Source organism: Phoca vitulina, unplaced genomic scaffold (genome assembly GCF_004348235.1).
Source record: "Phoca vitulina isolate PV1807 unplaced genomic scaffold, GSC_HSeal_1.0 scaffold90, whole genome shotgun sequence".
NCBI lineage: Eukaryota > Metazoa > Chordata > Mammalia > Carnivora > Phocidae > Phoca > Phoca vitulina.
This window is the reverse complement of record NW_022589793.1, coordinates 3,312,300-3,327,866: the sequence shown is the minus strand read 5'-3', so window position 1 is coordinate 3,327,866 and position 15,567 is coordinate 3,312,300. Positions and strand designations below refer to the sequence as shown.

At 48.0% G+C, this 15,567-nt stretch overlaps 1 protein-coding gene across 8 annotated transcripts in view; it reads left to right on the top strand.

Moving 5' to 3' along the window:
- Positions 1-363: 363 nt before the first annotated feature.
- ARHGAP17 (Rho GTPase activating protein 17) overlaps positions 364-15,567 on the top strand; it is a 54,136-nt gene continuing 38,932 nt past the window's right edge. For 7 of the 8 annotated variants that reach the window (XR_004298327.1, XR_004298328.1, XM_032396236.1 and 4 more), the window contains exons 1-5: positions 2,397-4,741; positions 10,343-10,416; positions 11,325-11,436; positions 11,695-11,771; positions 15,098-15,209. Coding sequence is in view for 6 of the 8 variants with exons in the window: in XM_032396236.1 (XP_032252127.1) it covers positions 4,610-4,741; positions 10,343-10,416; positions 11,325-11,436; positions 11,695-11,771; positions 15,098-15,209 (507 nt within the window). In the remaining 2 variants the exon portion in view is untranslated. Of the gene's footprint in view, positions 1,313-2,396; positions 4,742-10,342; positions 10,417-11,324; positions 11,437-11,694; positions 11,772-15,097; positions 15,210-15,567 lie in introns of those variants that run through there. The other variant, XM_032396237.1, reaches the window with a different exon arrangement.

Sequence of the window (15,567 nt, the reverse complement as noted above, 5' to 3'; positions counted from 1 at the left end):
TGCATTAGATTCGTTCATGGGCAAGATCATGCAGCCTTCCATTCTGCAATAAATCTTATTAAAAGGCTTCAAAATTCTGGTTCATTGGTGGTCTTCCCCTTCCCCCAACTCCCCCAACGTTCAAGGCTGAAACAGACTTTTCCTTTTCCCTTTAAAAGTTTCCTTGTTCAGGGCGCCTGGGTGGCTCAGTTGGTTAAGCGACTGCCTTCGACTCAGGTCATGATCCTGGAGTCCCAGGATTGAGTCCTGCATCAGGCTCCCTGCTCAGCAGGGAGTCTGCTTCTCCCTCTGACCCTCCCCCCTCTCATGCTCTCTCTCTCATTCTCTTTCTCAAATAATAAATAAAATCTTAAAAAAAAAAAGGTTCCTTGTTCATTTTGATGGGAGTTGGGTAGGGATGTTCATTGACTTGCCTTCAATCACTGTTTAAACCAGAAGTCCCAATATGGCACCTCGGTTCCCGTCATTCTGGGTTTATGTACGGCAACGATGCTGCCCTTTTGGACTGCAGAGGAAAGTCTTCTTAAGAAAGTACTGTGATCTGGCACCAGAGGCTCAAGCAGCTCTGAATGCTCCTGTGCTGATTGCAGGTCAGCTTTCTGGAAAGGTCTGCGGAGTTAATGTAGTTAATGGTGGTTGGAAGGCATAGGTGGGGGAAAGCTGTGAAAATACTTTGTTTCTTTTTAAGGGCAGGATGAGATACCTGAAGGAGGGAATGCTCAGTTGTTACTATCTTGAGTATGTATTGTTGACTCATGTTCCTGCATTTGTGACGAACCTGTTTCATGCAACTCAGAAATGATCATTTTAAGAAATGAAGTTTAAGATTCTCTAAGCAGGCTTTTCTCAAAGGGTGGTCTGTGGGTCTGGGGCCATGGAATTCTGGGCAGAAGGGGCTTCTTCAGAACGCAGCAGGATCTTGCTCTGGACCTGCTGAATTAGAATAGAGGTGAGTCCCGGAAACTGGCATTTTACGTCAGCGCACTACCCCCCTCCCACCCCCCTGCCAGGGATTCTGTATAGCCCAAGTCGGGGAGCAACTGGTCTCGATCCTTGGCTCTTGTTTGGGGTTGCTATTCTCTGCAAACTTTGGTTTTTCTTTGGTTTTGCTTAAGCAGCCCTCTGATGTCAACATCGGTGGAGTTTCTCCCCACGTTATCATTCATTCCTGCCCATTTTGTTTTAAACTCCAGGATGAGAATTATTGAATTTCCTGAGTTGCTTTGCATTTCTGGATTCCTAACTCTGAACTTTTGATTCCCTCCCCTACAGAGCCGAGAAAACAGAAGTCCTCAGTGAAGATCTGTTACAGGTAACAAAATAAAAATCTTTTTCAAGTACTTTGTTTAAAGAGGAAAACCAAACCAAACCAAACCAAACCTCATAGGTGAGAACTGAAGTGGATGCGTGTATGTATTCTCTGAAACAGAATAAAATTGATCCGCGTGATTCTGAGTGGGAAAGAAAAGCAGTTGGGTTGCATGGTGATAAAAAGGGGATCTGAAACTTTGGTGTCATGTTATGAAGTTCAAATGGGGCTAGTCCTGCTTTCAAGTGCCAGGTGTTGGGGTGGGGTTTGGGGAGGGGCCTGTCTGGCCCAGCCGGTCCAGTGGCACTGCGGCCTGGTCATGGGTCCCGGGCAGGCGGAGGGACCGTCGTTCACTGCTGGGATGGCGTCCTTGATGGCACGGGCCCGGCCAGTGGCAGCAGAGGGCCCCACTGGCTCCAACCTAGAGTTTCCACTTCTCCTTCCCTCTCACGCTATTGTTCTCCAGTTCTGGGCTGAGCTGGGTCCCCAGGGACTTAGAGTCTCGGTGACAGTGACCAGATCTGGTGGAACCACTCTGAGGCCCTGAGGTGGCCTGTCGTCCACCTGGACGTCTTTTCCTCTCCGTAGGGAGGGGTGTTTCCTGTGGGGACCTCAGCCAGGGCCACTGCACTTATCTCTCAACAGGCTTCCCAAACTTTGGGGCTGTGAGTTTCTCCCAGAAGGCCTGGACCCTTTATACACATGCCTTCGCTCAACCTCAGCCCCCCTGCGTCCCCGCCACCCCAGAGTGCACCGGGAAGGACAGAGCCCCTCCTGCACTGAGGTTTCTCTGAAGCCTTCTTGCTCGTGTCATTTCCATAACCCACAGCAGGTGTGTGCACTTGACCCCTGAAGACCAAAGATCCGCTCCCAGGTGACCCCCCGTCTCTCCCTAGGGAGAGAAGGAACCAGCATAGTTTAGAAGAATGTTACTTGTACCACCCCGTGTCAGAACATCCTTCTTGATTATGACAGCCAGCCACAGGTATAAGATTTTAAGAGCCCCCCCCCTATTTTTAAAGGACCAGAAGTCTTTATTAAGGATTAGGTATTTTTTCCCCCCAGATTTATTAGACAATCATATTCTTAATAATATTTCCTCACTGGCTTTTACCACGTATTTCAACTTCATTTTCAGACTTCCAGCAATGTTGTTCGGTCTTAGTTAACCTTTAACTCGACCGGGTTTTCACGCCCGTGTTCTGTCTCCCACATCCCACACCAGTAATAGACACGATCTCATTGAATCCTTGAAGCCCCAAGATGCGGCCAGGGGGCCTCACAGGCAGTTCGAGGACGGCAGAGTTCCCGTGGAAGGCAGGCGGCAACTGTCTGCGCTTGAGGGACAAGCATCCACTGGGGCCCCAAGAGTTCGCCGGTTTCTAGGAACACCTCATTTCATGACACGGATACTTACTCCACATCTGCCATCATTGCTACAGATGTTTTCCCCTTCTTTGACTATAAAGAAGGAGAGTAATGGGTGAAAGTATGGAGTCTGGAGCCTCCCTACCCAGGTCTGCCCTTGACTTGCTCTGTGGCCTCAGGGATTTACTGAACCCACACTAAACCCAAGTGCCTCAGTTTCCACTTCACTAAAATGAGGATAATGGCTGTATCCACCCCTCTGGGTTATTAGCAGGAGTTAATGGGTTAAACAGGAGAGCACGACGGATAAGCCACGGAGATTTGTTTGTTTCTGGTGTGAAACTTCCCTTTACTTGCTCTATGTCCTCCTGCCACTTAGATCAGTTCAAGAGGCTCTATTTTGCCTGGGTTTTTGCTCATAAGTAAGTTCATTTTGCTCATGTGGAGTTTCCCTGGGAGTCTATGAATCCTGGGAGGGCAAGAAGCACAACTTATTTACTGTTGTTTTTGTAATACCTTGCACGGGAACTTGATACATATTTGCCCTTTCAACAAATATTAAATGAGCACCTTCCGTTCGTGAACCAGACAGTGTTCCGGACACTCAGGAGAAATCAGTGAACAAAACAGACCAAGGTCCCCATCCCTATGGACTTGACAGTTTTCTAGTAGAAATCAGAATCAAAGTGAAATGGAGTTTGGCGGGGGCGGGGGGAGGGTTGTTTTGGTTTTGGTTTTGGTTTTGATTTTACCTGTTTTCATGGCAAATAAAGAGTGTGTATTAGTTTTCCAGTGTTTTAAAATCCAGTCATTATAAGATTAGGGGGAGGTGATGGGGCATCTGCTCCTTTTATGCCTGCCAGATCAGGGTCCTGGTGGTCGGGCCTTGGCTCTGAAGAAAAGCTGCTGGGGCAGTGAGGACCTTCAAGAAAGAAGCACAGAACCATATCACTGGGTAAAACGTTGTGGGGTAAAAACGCATTCTGCTTTGAATTTGTTGATTTTTCTTTAAAATAGAAAGCATCCCTAAGGGCCTGCACTCGGTCTTAATGAGTCATCAGAATACACATTTTTGGCATTCCTTCTCGTGAAAAGCAGCTCTCTTTGCCATAAACAGCCATATCCCAGCAGTAATATTTTGGGAAACTAAATCGTAATGCATGGGTCCCCTAAGTCAGTGTTTCTTACTGTTGGCTGTCCCTTCTGCTTTAGAGGTTTATTGAAAACAAAAACAAAGCCAACAACCCACCCTAAACCCAATAAGGAATCATTCTGAAGACACTGACCTTGAGTGGAAACTGTGGAACATTGACTGTGATCCTCCAGCCTGATGTTCTGTGCGCAGAAGGCCCTGTCGCCGTGTGCAGGAGGTCGCTTCTGAACGTCCCTGTGGCTTTTTCCACTTGGCAGTGGGCCTGGGCCTGAGGTGTTCATTTGCACTCCTGCAGGCTGGAGCCGGGGCTTTGCTGGCCCTGTGGTGTGTAACTCGGCGGCCGCCACTCTTTCTGACAGGAGGTTTTAGTCCGGACTCTGCTCCCTCCCTGTGCGCAGACTTGGCCCTTGAGAGATCGAAACCCCTCGGTGTAAGGGAGGTCGAGGCTCTCCACCAGGGGCTATTGCCTTCGCCCTCTGGGGGGATGTTGGACGAGGTGTGGCAACATCTTCGGTTGTCACACCTCAGGGAATGGGGTGCTACTGGCATCTAGTAGGGAGAGGCCAGAGATGAGGCTAAACACACCATAATGCACAGGACAGCCCCCCCCCCAGAATTATCTGGCCCCAAATGTCAATAATGAGAACCCCTGGTGTAAGTGAATGGGGACCATTTCCACGTACATCCCAGAGCTAAACACTTAGACCACGGGATGCTTTTTCTGCCTACGGGCCGGCGCCACAAAGGAGGAGGCTGGGTGTGTTCTTCAGCCCCTGCAAATGGCTCGTTTGTCTCTGTTTTGTCAGATCGAGCGGCGCCTGGACACGGTTCGGTCAGTGTGCCACCATTCACACAAGCGTCTGACGGCATGTTTCCAGGGCCAGCATGGGACCGACACCGAGAGGAGATACGTGAGTAGCGGGTGTGACCCAGGGCCGTCGTTCTTGCGTCTCGGTGAGGCTTTGTACCCTGTAGACCCTTGGTTTTTCTCAGGCAGGAGCAGCTGTTGCCTGCAGATTTGTACCTTATATCGCCATTTACTCTCGTGACGCCTGCCTGACCAGAACATTCTTTTGTGCTTAAGACATTGCTGAGCTGAAAGCCCTGCTCACACTGAATTTTCTCCAGGTGCTTTTAAAGACTCAATGAGCCATTTGTCGTTGATAAGACAATGGAGATGTCTGTTAGGAATGCTTTGATGGCAAAAAAGCTGAAAGCCTGTCTTAAATGGACTTAGAAAATGGACATAATTTATTGGCTTACTAACCGAAACGTCCAGAAGCTGGGGTGGACTTGAGGTGAAGCTTGGGCTAGCATTTCAGTGGTGTAACCAAAACCCCACTTTCTTTTCTTCTGTCCCTTCTGCCTTCTTCAGTGTCTGCTTTATCCCTAAATGGGCTCCTCTCATGGTCGCGGGTTGGCTACCAGCAGCTTCCCTGGGCTACTTGCTTCCTTGTGCGTGTCTGGCAGGAATAGAAAGTGTGTCTTCCAGTAGTTTTCTTAATGGAGTGGGAAATCTTCTTTTTCCAAGTCCTTGGCAGGTAGAAACCACCTTCCATTGCGTTGGTCCGTACTGAGCCATATTTCCCATTCTGGAACATTCCCATTCCACCCTGATCACCGTGGGCAGGGGCGAGGTTGGTGAGGAGATGGGATGTGCTGGTTGGTTAAGCTAATCAGGGCCCAGCCTTAAAGCGTGGGCCACAGAGCTACCTACAGCTCACGGGCTTTACTGAGACCAGGGTGGATCCCTAAGAGAAATCAGGATGCTGTCGTAGAGAGGAAGAGGGATGAACTCCAGGAGAACCATCGAATGTGTCCATTTGGTCAAAGCATCCGACTCCTGTGCCACGAGCAGCAGTGCTCGTGGGGCAGTCCCATCCTTGGGTTTCCGAGATCCTAGCTCAGGAGCATATGCTAACCCTTGGAAGCCCACATGCCACTAAGGTGATAATTTCAGGGGCAGCTATGATTTGCCAAAGTGTTTTGTCTGTCACCGGATGTCTCACGAGGAAGAACCAGCATGCAGATGATCTGTGTCGCCCTTCTTTTATATTTCCTTACAGACATTTATGGGACGTCTAGACAACAGGGTTATTCCTCTCTTGTGCAATACTTAGTTGGCTGCAGTAGGTAGAGACCAAAGAGTGGAGCTTTGTACGCACCCACGATGGCAGGAATGCCTGCTGCAGGTCCAGTCCCGCAGAACCAGACCCAATCCACTGGTCCTGTCCCCACGGCTCCTCTCCTTCTCTTGCCACGGCTTCTGTTCTACCTACCCTTTTCACATGGTGCCCTAAGGCTCTGTCCTCCTCCTTATTCCCCCAGCCACATTCTTTGGGCCACCTCCTCTGTTCTCATGGCTTCTAGCTGATGTGTTTATGCCAGGGACATCTAAACCATTTCAACCAAGCAAAAACACTTCCTTCCCTAGATGTCTATTTTAGTGTGTGTAACTAGTTCTTCCTTCTGTGTTGACTCTTAAGTTCCACCCACCCTGTTATGCAAGCCAGAAACTGTAGGGTTACCTTACATTCCCTTTCCTTTTATCCTCACCCTCCCACAGCTGCTTGAGTAGCAAGTCCTGTGATTGTGAGTATCTTTTGAATTCCTCACCTCTGCTCCATCTCTGCCACCTTCACCTTAAAGCAGAACCTGATTACCTCTCACCTGGATGGTGTGGTCACCTCCTGAGCTTCAATTCCTGCCTCTGGTTCCTTTTTTTTCCAGCGTGTCTCCAGCCAGATCACCAGAATGTTCTGAAATACACATCAGTACTCTCATCCTCCTGCCTGAAAAAAAGTCTTAGCTTCGTGGTTCTCCAGAGGGACCAGAATTACACCCATGGGGAGATTTGGAAATATGTGGAGACATTTTGGGTTGCCGTAGGACCTGGGAGACACTACTGGTGTTTGGAGGGAGGGGACCGAGATGCCGAACATTCTGCGGTGCCTGGAGGGATAGTTTCACACCGGAAGTGGCCCCGATGCCCGTGGTGCCTCTTTGAGGGGCGCTGGCTGCTTCCCATTGGCAGGATTAGAGTCCAAGCTCTTCAGCATGACAAGCCCTTCATAATCTGACCCCATTTCCCCTGACAGTCCCGGTGTCTCCCGCTTCCTCTGTGTGCCTTTGTCCTTCACGTTGTTATATCTGGTCGCTCCCTCTGACCGCTGGAAGACACAACCTAGGTGTCCCACATACTCCGTAAAAACAAATTAAACGAGTATTTATCAAACACCTACTATGTACAAGTGCTAGAGATAGAAAATGAAGAAGAGATAGTCTCCACCTTAAAGGTGCTCACAGCCTGGTGGGGAGAGACACACAAAGGGATCATTATAAAATGACATGCGTAACAAAGTGTGCACAGGATACCATGGGAGGATCAAGAATGGGCATCACGGGAGGAGAGAGGTAGTCAGGCGAGGCTGCCTGGAGGAGGTGGTGGTCCAGCCATAAAGGAGGGCAATGAGCGGCAGGTGATGGGCATATTCTAGGCAGCGGGGGCAAAGGTGCCTGGCCCTCAGTTCTAAAACCTAATGCCTGAGGCTTCCTTTTCCAACCTGGAACAGAAGAGCCAAAGACAGAACTCTGCGGCTGTCTACACTGTGCACATGGGAGGGGCAGTCACCATAGAAACAATAGGAGATAGGCGACCACAGAGGTCATACAATGCGGAGAAAATGGCGGCAGCCTCTAGGGCTCTAGAATACACAGGAGGAGCCCCCAAAGGCCCCACGAGAGGCTCCCATGCATGTGCAGAGGCAAGACTTGGAGGGGGTGGTCTCAGCCCAAGACATGGACACGGCAGAGCTTCTGCCGTGCGTCACGTGAGACCTGGAGTGCCTGCCTTTTGTGCAGTTGGCATGCATTTTATAAATTATGACGTTAGAACTTTTTTTTTTTTTAAAGATTTTATTTATTTATTTGACAGAGAGAGAAACATAGCGAGAGAGGGAACACAAGCAGGGGCAGAGGGAGAGGGAGAAGCAGGCTCCCTGGTGAGCAGGGAGCCCAATGTAGGGCTCGATCCCAGGACCCTGGGATCATGACCTGAGCCAAAGGCAGACGCTTAACGACTGGGCCACCCAGGCGCCCCAGACGTTAGAACTTTTTAAATGAATCACTGGTGATAAAAAAGCTGTCGGTGCCTAGGAAGTGCTTAGCCGTGTTCGTGGAGGAGCATGGCGGCGGTAGACAGCATCTTCATCAAGGAGCACAGGGTTAAATAAGCGGAATATCCTTATTTGTATACATCAGGAAACAGGATTGTTGCGGCTTTGGGGTCAGAGCCTGGAAACCGCAAGGCTGTTTATAGCTGGGAGCTTGAATGATACTTGCAATGGAGACTCCTCTTTTATGATTTCTTTTTGTCCAGAGCTCCAGAGTTGCACAAAGTATATTTCTCCTGTTTATTACATTTATCCTAGAGTTAAATTCCCTCCAAAAGGCAGCATTACTGGGGTACCTGGCCGGCACAGTTGGCTGAGCGTCCAGCTCAGGTCGTGGTCTCGGGGTCGTGAGATTGGGCCCCACGTTGTGTTCTGCCCTCAGTAGAGTCTGCTTGGGATTCTGTCTCCCTCTCCCTCTGCCCCTTCCCACCCCTGCTCACGCGCTCACTCTCTCTCCCTAAAATAAGATAAATCTTAAAAAAAAAAGCCTTACGAAAATGTGTGAATTACCCTCACTATGATCAAGGCACGCTGCCCGTTTTCTCCTCTCTTCCTGGTCTGGAAGTGTAGAAACTGAGGGGCAGGTGGGGGAGGTGGGGCAGGTGAAGCCTGTTATTTACTTATTTGAAAACAACTTGAGAAGGCAAGAGATGGGTAAATATAGTTGCTGTTATTTATCTTTGCATTTCAATATACTGTTTCGAATAGGCTGCCTATTTACATGGTCAAAATCCAGTACATACAGAAGAACATAAAGCGAGGTCTCTCCCGGTCCTGTTCCCCAGGCGCCCTGCTGCCTTCTCCAGAGTGACCAGTGCTGGTAGTTTCTCGTATAGCCTTCCAGAGATATTCTCTACACTGCAAGCAAATGCGGTGCAAGTTGTATCGCATGGAGCCCTCTGAAAGCAGGAAAGGCAGGTGACGTGCGAGAGGTCAAGGCTCAACAACGCCACAGCAGGATGTACCCTGCGTCTTTGCCATGAGGGCCCTTTCTACTGGGGAGTCAAAACCACGTGGAGCACTGCAGCACTGAACCCATTTTTTTGTTAACAGACTGTGTGTTATCGCCAACCCCTGGTACTTTCCAGGCCCCTTCTACCCGTATTCTGAGATGAGCCATCAGCCAGTGGTGGAAAGGTGCTGACCTGAGGCTCAGGCCGTGGGCACGGAGGTCTGGCTCTGCTGCCCCTCAGTGGGGTGCCCGGCCAGTCCACCTGACCTCCCTGGGCTTCAGGTCCCTTGACTGGACAAGTAGAACATTAATCACACGATCCTTATGGTCATTTCCAGCTGAACAACAAATCTCTGATAGGAAAATGCATGGCTTTGTGCTTAAATACCTTAAAAAAAACTTTTTTAGATATTTAGCCAGATACTTTTAGATACTTAACTGAAGCTATATCGTTATGATTACAGCCAAATTAAGAGCCAGTTTAAGAATGAGTAGTCTAGGAGCACCTGGGTGGCAAAGTCGGTTAAGTGACCGACTCTTGGTTTTGGCTCAGGTCGTGATCTCAAGGTCATGAGATGGAACCTTGTGTCGGGCTCAGCATGAGTCTGCTTAAGACTCTCTCTCCCTCTTCCTCTGGCCCCTGCCCCCACTCTCTTTCTCTCTCTCTCTCAAAATAAATAAATCTTAAAAAAAGAGAGTATTCTAGCAAAAGTTTTTGAAATTGAGTATTTTATTGCGCTTATTTGTTAAGATCATCAGAGAGCAAAGTCTGTGTCTTCTGTTCCCAGTGTCTGAGACACAGCATGCACTTGATTAATTAAAAATAACAGCTGGGGCGCCTGGGAGGCTCAGTCGTTGAGCGTCTGCCTGTGGCTCAGGTCATGATCCCAGGGTCCTGGGATCGAGCCCCACATCGGGCTCCCTGCTCGGCGGGAAGCCTGCTTCTCCCTCTCCCACTCCCCCTGCTTGTGTTCCCTCTCTCACTGTGTCTTTCTCTGTCAAATAAATAAATAAAATCTTAAAAAATAAATAAATAAATAAATAAAAATAAAAATAACAGCTAACAGCAACCACAACAATAATACTAGCAGTCAGCACTTACTGAGCACTTACCATGTGCTGGGCACTTGACACTGAATATCCCCGTAGACGGACAGCCCTAGGACACCTGCGCTATTACCATGCGTCTGTGTCATCCAGGCATGAGGACGCGGATACAGAGGTCCCATAGCTTCTACCTTCGAGACCAGAATCTGAACCCAGACAGGCTGTCTCTTACCTGTGCAGTTTGCCTGGAGGAGAAATCCCTGAAGGGTGACCTGAAGCAGGTCATCGAGAATGCAGGTGTCAATAATAGTGCAACCAACACACTGTCTTCTGCCTTCCAGAAAAAACTCCCTCTGACCGCTCTCGCTCAGAACATGCAAGAAGCATCGACTCAACTGGAAGAGTCTCTGCTGGGGTAAGAGTCAGCTGCTTTTAGGGAGAGAGCCCTGTGCCCTGCGGGGCAGTGGGAGTGGGTAGGCGGGTGGGGTGTGTGGCAGCTGTCTGTGTGACAGAGGGACTGTGAGCGTGATGGCATGGCTCATCCCCCGGGAGAACAGTGCAGTCTCTGTGGGGAAAAAGTGGGGTCCGGGCCATTGGGATGGTAGAGAATCTTCCATTTAGTAGGAGCAAGGCTGGAGATGGGTTGAAAGGGCTGCGAGCAAAAGTCATTGGTAGGGTCAATTTTTATTCTCCTGAGCTTGGGTGTAAAGAACAAACCCCTTCCCTGTTCCAGCTGTTGACTCAAGTTTACAAACTCTGACCAGCCCCTTCCGGTCCTTAAGAGTCACTTCCTAGGGGTGCCTCGGTGTCTCAGTCGGTTAAGCATTTGCCTCCGGCTCAGGTCCTGATTCCAGGGTCCTGGAATCGAGCCCCATGTTGGGCTCCATGCTCAGCAGAGAGTCTGCTTCTCCCTCTCCTTCTGCCCTCCCCCGCTGCTTGTGTTCCCTCTCTCTCTCTCTCGCGTGCTCTCTCTCTCAAATAAATAAAATCTTTAAAAAAAATAAAAAACAGATTCTTTGGCTATATAAATTTACTATTTTGTACAACAACAGATGAAACATTAACCTAGCAAGATAGTTATCAATTTAACAGAGGCATAAGACACATTTGGTAATGCACATGAACAGTCTTTTTCATTTTAAAGCATAAGTCTGTGGACTCATATTTTCGGTGATGCCCAAAACTTACAACATTTTTGAGGTTCTACTGTGCGTCCCCCTAATGTGTTTCCATCATGTAGAGAGCAGAACTGGCCCAGTATGGTAATGAGGCACCTGATTTAATGACCATATGCTTGTTGTGGGGTATCTTGTGTTTTTAAAGGAAGATGCTGGAGACGTGTGGCGATGCCGAGAATCAGCTGGCTCTAGAACTTGCTCAGCATGAAGTCTTTGTTGAGAGAGAGATCGTGGAACCTCTGGGCAGCATAGCAGAGGTGGGTGCTTTTGCCGGACGGCACAGAAGAGCCAAGACTAGTGTGGGCTGCGTGGTGAATGGTTTGCTTACGTCTACAAGTTTAACAGTGACCGGTGGCTTTGACGTAGCTTCTTTTTGGAAATAAGGGGAATCAGTTGAGGGTACAAAATCCTATGCCTAAGAGGAAAAAAAAAATGTGCATAAATATTGCCCTTTCGAATGTTAAGTTTAAAACCCCAAAGCTTATGCCGTTGGATATGTGGTATGTTCTTTCTAGATGGAGATTCCCAACATCCAGAAACAGAGGAAACAGCTCGCTAAATTGGTGTTGGACTGGGATTCGGTCAGAGCCAGGTAAGGTAGAGCTGCAAAAATAACCAATAATGCAGTATTATTGTCACTCCCCCAGCAACCGTCCTTGTCCCCAGCACAGATGAGAGAAAGGCCACTCGGTGGACAAGATGCAGGTTTCCAGATTCATGCACTTGACCCATAGACCAAGTCACGCCCACTTACACCTGCTTTTTAGGGCTCATTCTCCCAAGCGTGGCAATGGGGATGATGTTAGAACATCCTGTTCTTAGTGAACCAGCAGTAAAGGGAGACAGAAAAAAAAAAAAGGTAAAGAAAGAAACCTAAGTAAGTGTTTTAAGGGGAGAGGGGTCAGTGGCAGACAGTTCTGAGTGTTTGTTGCTAGGATAGGGGACCGTAGGAATAAATAGATCTGTGATCTTAGCAGTTCTGAGGGTCCTGCCACGTCCAGACGCCATGTGGTTATGATACTTTCATAATCGAATGCTGCGCTCAAGAGGGAGAAACTCCCATAAAACTAAGTAACCATCCCAGAGGGCTGCTGACTTGTGGGCTGATGCCTGACGACGGTCTGCAGAGCCTCGTGGCAGGACTCCAGCCTAGCTCTGTCCCCAAGGGCATTTGTATCAGTGACTTACGTGGCTTTCTCCTCGGATGAGAGTGGGGAATATGGAGGCAGCCGCCCCGGCCCCGTCCTTTCTCAGACTTTATCACAAGGTTGCTAAACTTTCTGTAAAGGGCCAGATAGTAATATTTTCAGCAGTGCAACCCAGGTGGTCCCTGTCACAGCCATTCAACTCTGCTGATGCAGCACAGGAACAGCCCTGGACCATAAGTAGATGAAAGTGTGGCTGTCTTCCAATAAAACTTTATTAAAAAAAAAAAAGTGGCTTTGTTGTTAGCTCTCTGGTTTTTTTTTAATTATTGAAGAATAATTGGCACACAATGTTGCATTAATTTCAGGTGCACAACATTGATTCAACAATTCTGTACGTTGCTCAGTGCTCATCACAACAAGTGTGGTCACCATCTGTCCCCGTACAGTGTTATTAACATTATTATTGGCCGTATTGCCTATGCTGCGCTCTTCATCTCTGTGACTTACTTATTTTGTAAGTTTGTTCTCATTGCAGTCCTGTGAAATGGATATGATGATTCCTCTTTGGCAAATATATGGAGAGACAGCCATCATTTCCTGAGCTTGTCCTGTCACGTGTTTTTTATTGCAGATTTAGAACGTCGGTAGCGATTCTACAATGCAGCCTTTCCTCATTTCTAAGATACCACTGAGTACCTATGCACCACTGATTTAATACCTACTTTTGGTCGGGGGGGAGAAACACCACTCCACTCAATGTACAAATCCCTTGTTAAGACATGTCCTGATTTAAGAAATGTTGAGATCATAAAAGGTACGTCTAGGAATTAGCTACATGGTAAAAATAGTTGCCACCACCGACCATACACTTGCCACGTGCCACGTGCCACGTGCGAGGCATTGAGCTCCATACGTGGTACCTCAGCTTGTTTGATTCCTCCACCCGTTTCCATTCATTTGCTCATTCATATTTTTGACAGATCGCAGTTGCGTGCTTACTGTGTCAGACTCCATGCTGGGTACTAAGTGCAGAGGCCCCTCGGCGAGGACTGGAGAGGGAACGGGTCAGTGGGTTAGGTAACACCCCTTCCTCTCGAGAAGAGACTTCTTTTATGGATCAGGGAGGAACCTGCACAGAGTTACCCACATGACTTGCTTCATGCTTCCGAGGTGATAAACGTCTGGGCTAGGAGCCTGTCTTAAAGTCCACTGTCTTGTCTCCTCGTCACGTGTACACCTGTGATTAGAATCCTCCAGGTCAGGACCAGGAGTAGAGGCCACCCTGAGGTCGATTTTTTTTTGCTCCAGATAAGGAAGTGTGTTCTAATGGTTAATTAAATGAGGCCGAGAATGCTCCCTCACTGGAGTTGGTTGAGTGACATTATAGATGCTTATCTGCCAGAAATTTTACATCTACAGTTCCTGTATCCTGGAGGGGATTTCAACACGGATTCTTGATCTGCATTCATGGTCTTGTTCACTTAACCAATCAAAGCAGGTATTAGAGAAACAAACAGTGGAATATTTCTTCTTTTCTTATTCCTGTGGCTCTTTCCTGGAGGAAAATGATCATAGCTAATGACTAATTACTGCTTATTTTCTAAGTAGGAATCCATTATATGGCAGATATTATCTGCACACACATACGCATACATATATATATATTTGTTCTCTCCCTGATTCCTTATGATGGTTCTGCAAGGCAGACCGTGTTTGTTATCTTCGTTTTACAGATGAGATTACTAAGGCACAGAGAGGTTAAGTCATTGACCAAGGTCACACAGCTAGTGATGGGAGAGCCAGGCTTCAAACCCGAGCATGTCCGACTCTGAAGTCCATGCTCTGTCCACACTACACAGCATTGCCAAGCTTAGCTTTGGCAGACTCGCCGAAGCCCCGCTTTGGAGGAGTGCCTCACATCAGGAACTGGAGAGAAGTCGGAGTGTAATGTTTGGGGGGGGGGGCAGTGCAGCAGCTGGGAAGCTTGGTGAGTTGCTAGCATGGGTTTTCATCTCTGTAATATCCATGTTTACATTTACACTGCTGGAACTTTCCAGAATAGCAGACATAATCCATACTCAAAGAGAAGGTCAAAGCACACAGAAATTGTTTTAGATTATTATCCCCCCCTGCACTCCCCTACTCTTGCTATGATATAACCTTTTTTTCAGTCCTTCTGACCTACTGTAAAGGGAATGTAAATATTCCACATTATGCTTCAGATTTGCTATAAACTTGGTGTTTAGAATATTAATTCTAACAACTGTTTTTAATTCTACAAGTGCTTTCCTAGCTATGGATTGCTAACTGCTTGACCAAAGTTCTAGGTTTTACTTGCTGGAAGTAATCTCAGATGAGGATGGTAGCAGGAAGAGTCATAGGAACCCAAGAGTGGGACTGACTCCCAGTGGCACAGGAACATTCCAGGTCAAAGCAGGAAAGCGCAGGGGTGTTTCATGGCAAGGATATCACAATTGGACACTACGGGAAAGGGGTTTCATGGCATGATTTCCAGCAGTGGGGCGTGTGTGAGACAAGATGTGGTAGACTCTCAGAGCGAGAGTCCTGGCATGGTGGGGAGCTCCTGGTTCTTTTTGCTTGCTTCCATTCCTGGAGGATAAACTCAGGAGAGGCTGACATCCTAGGTATGCTGCCTATCCCAGGTAGAATCTGTTCTGGAGAAAGAGTCTGTCTCCCTGAGGGCCTTGACTCTACAAGGTCGAGAATGTGCAAGTGGTTCTTAGATACTGGTTGTCCCCATGTTTTGCAGGTGGAACCAGGCTCACAAATCTTCAGGAACCAACTTCCAGGGGCTTCCATCAAAAATAGATACCCTAAAGGAAGAGATGGATGAAGCCGGAAATAAAGTAGAACTGTGCAAGGTATAAGACTTCCCTGATAAATATGTGGGTTGCATCAGTCTGGTTCCTGCAAATGACAGATGAAAGGCCAAATACTGCAGATTATTTAGTGTTTTACACAAGTCCTATCAGAATACTCTGAATGATAGGAAACGTGGGTTTTAGTTTCTTCTTCTTTCTTTATTTTCTAAGACCCTGCATTACTTTATAATCAGAATAAAACATTCTTTAAAAAAAATCCAAGTAGAGGGTACCTGGGTGGCTCAGTTGGTTAAGCGTCTGCCTCCGGCTCAGGTCATGATCAGGTCAAGCCCCGCATCAGGCTCCCTGCTCAGCAGAGCGTCTGCTTCTCCCTCTGCTCCTCCCCTCTGCACTCGTG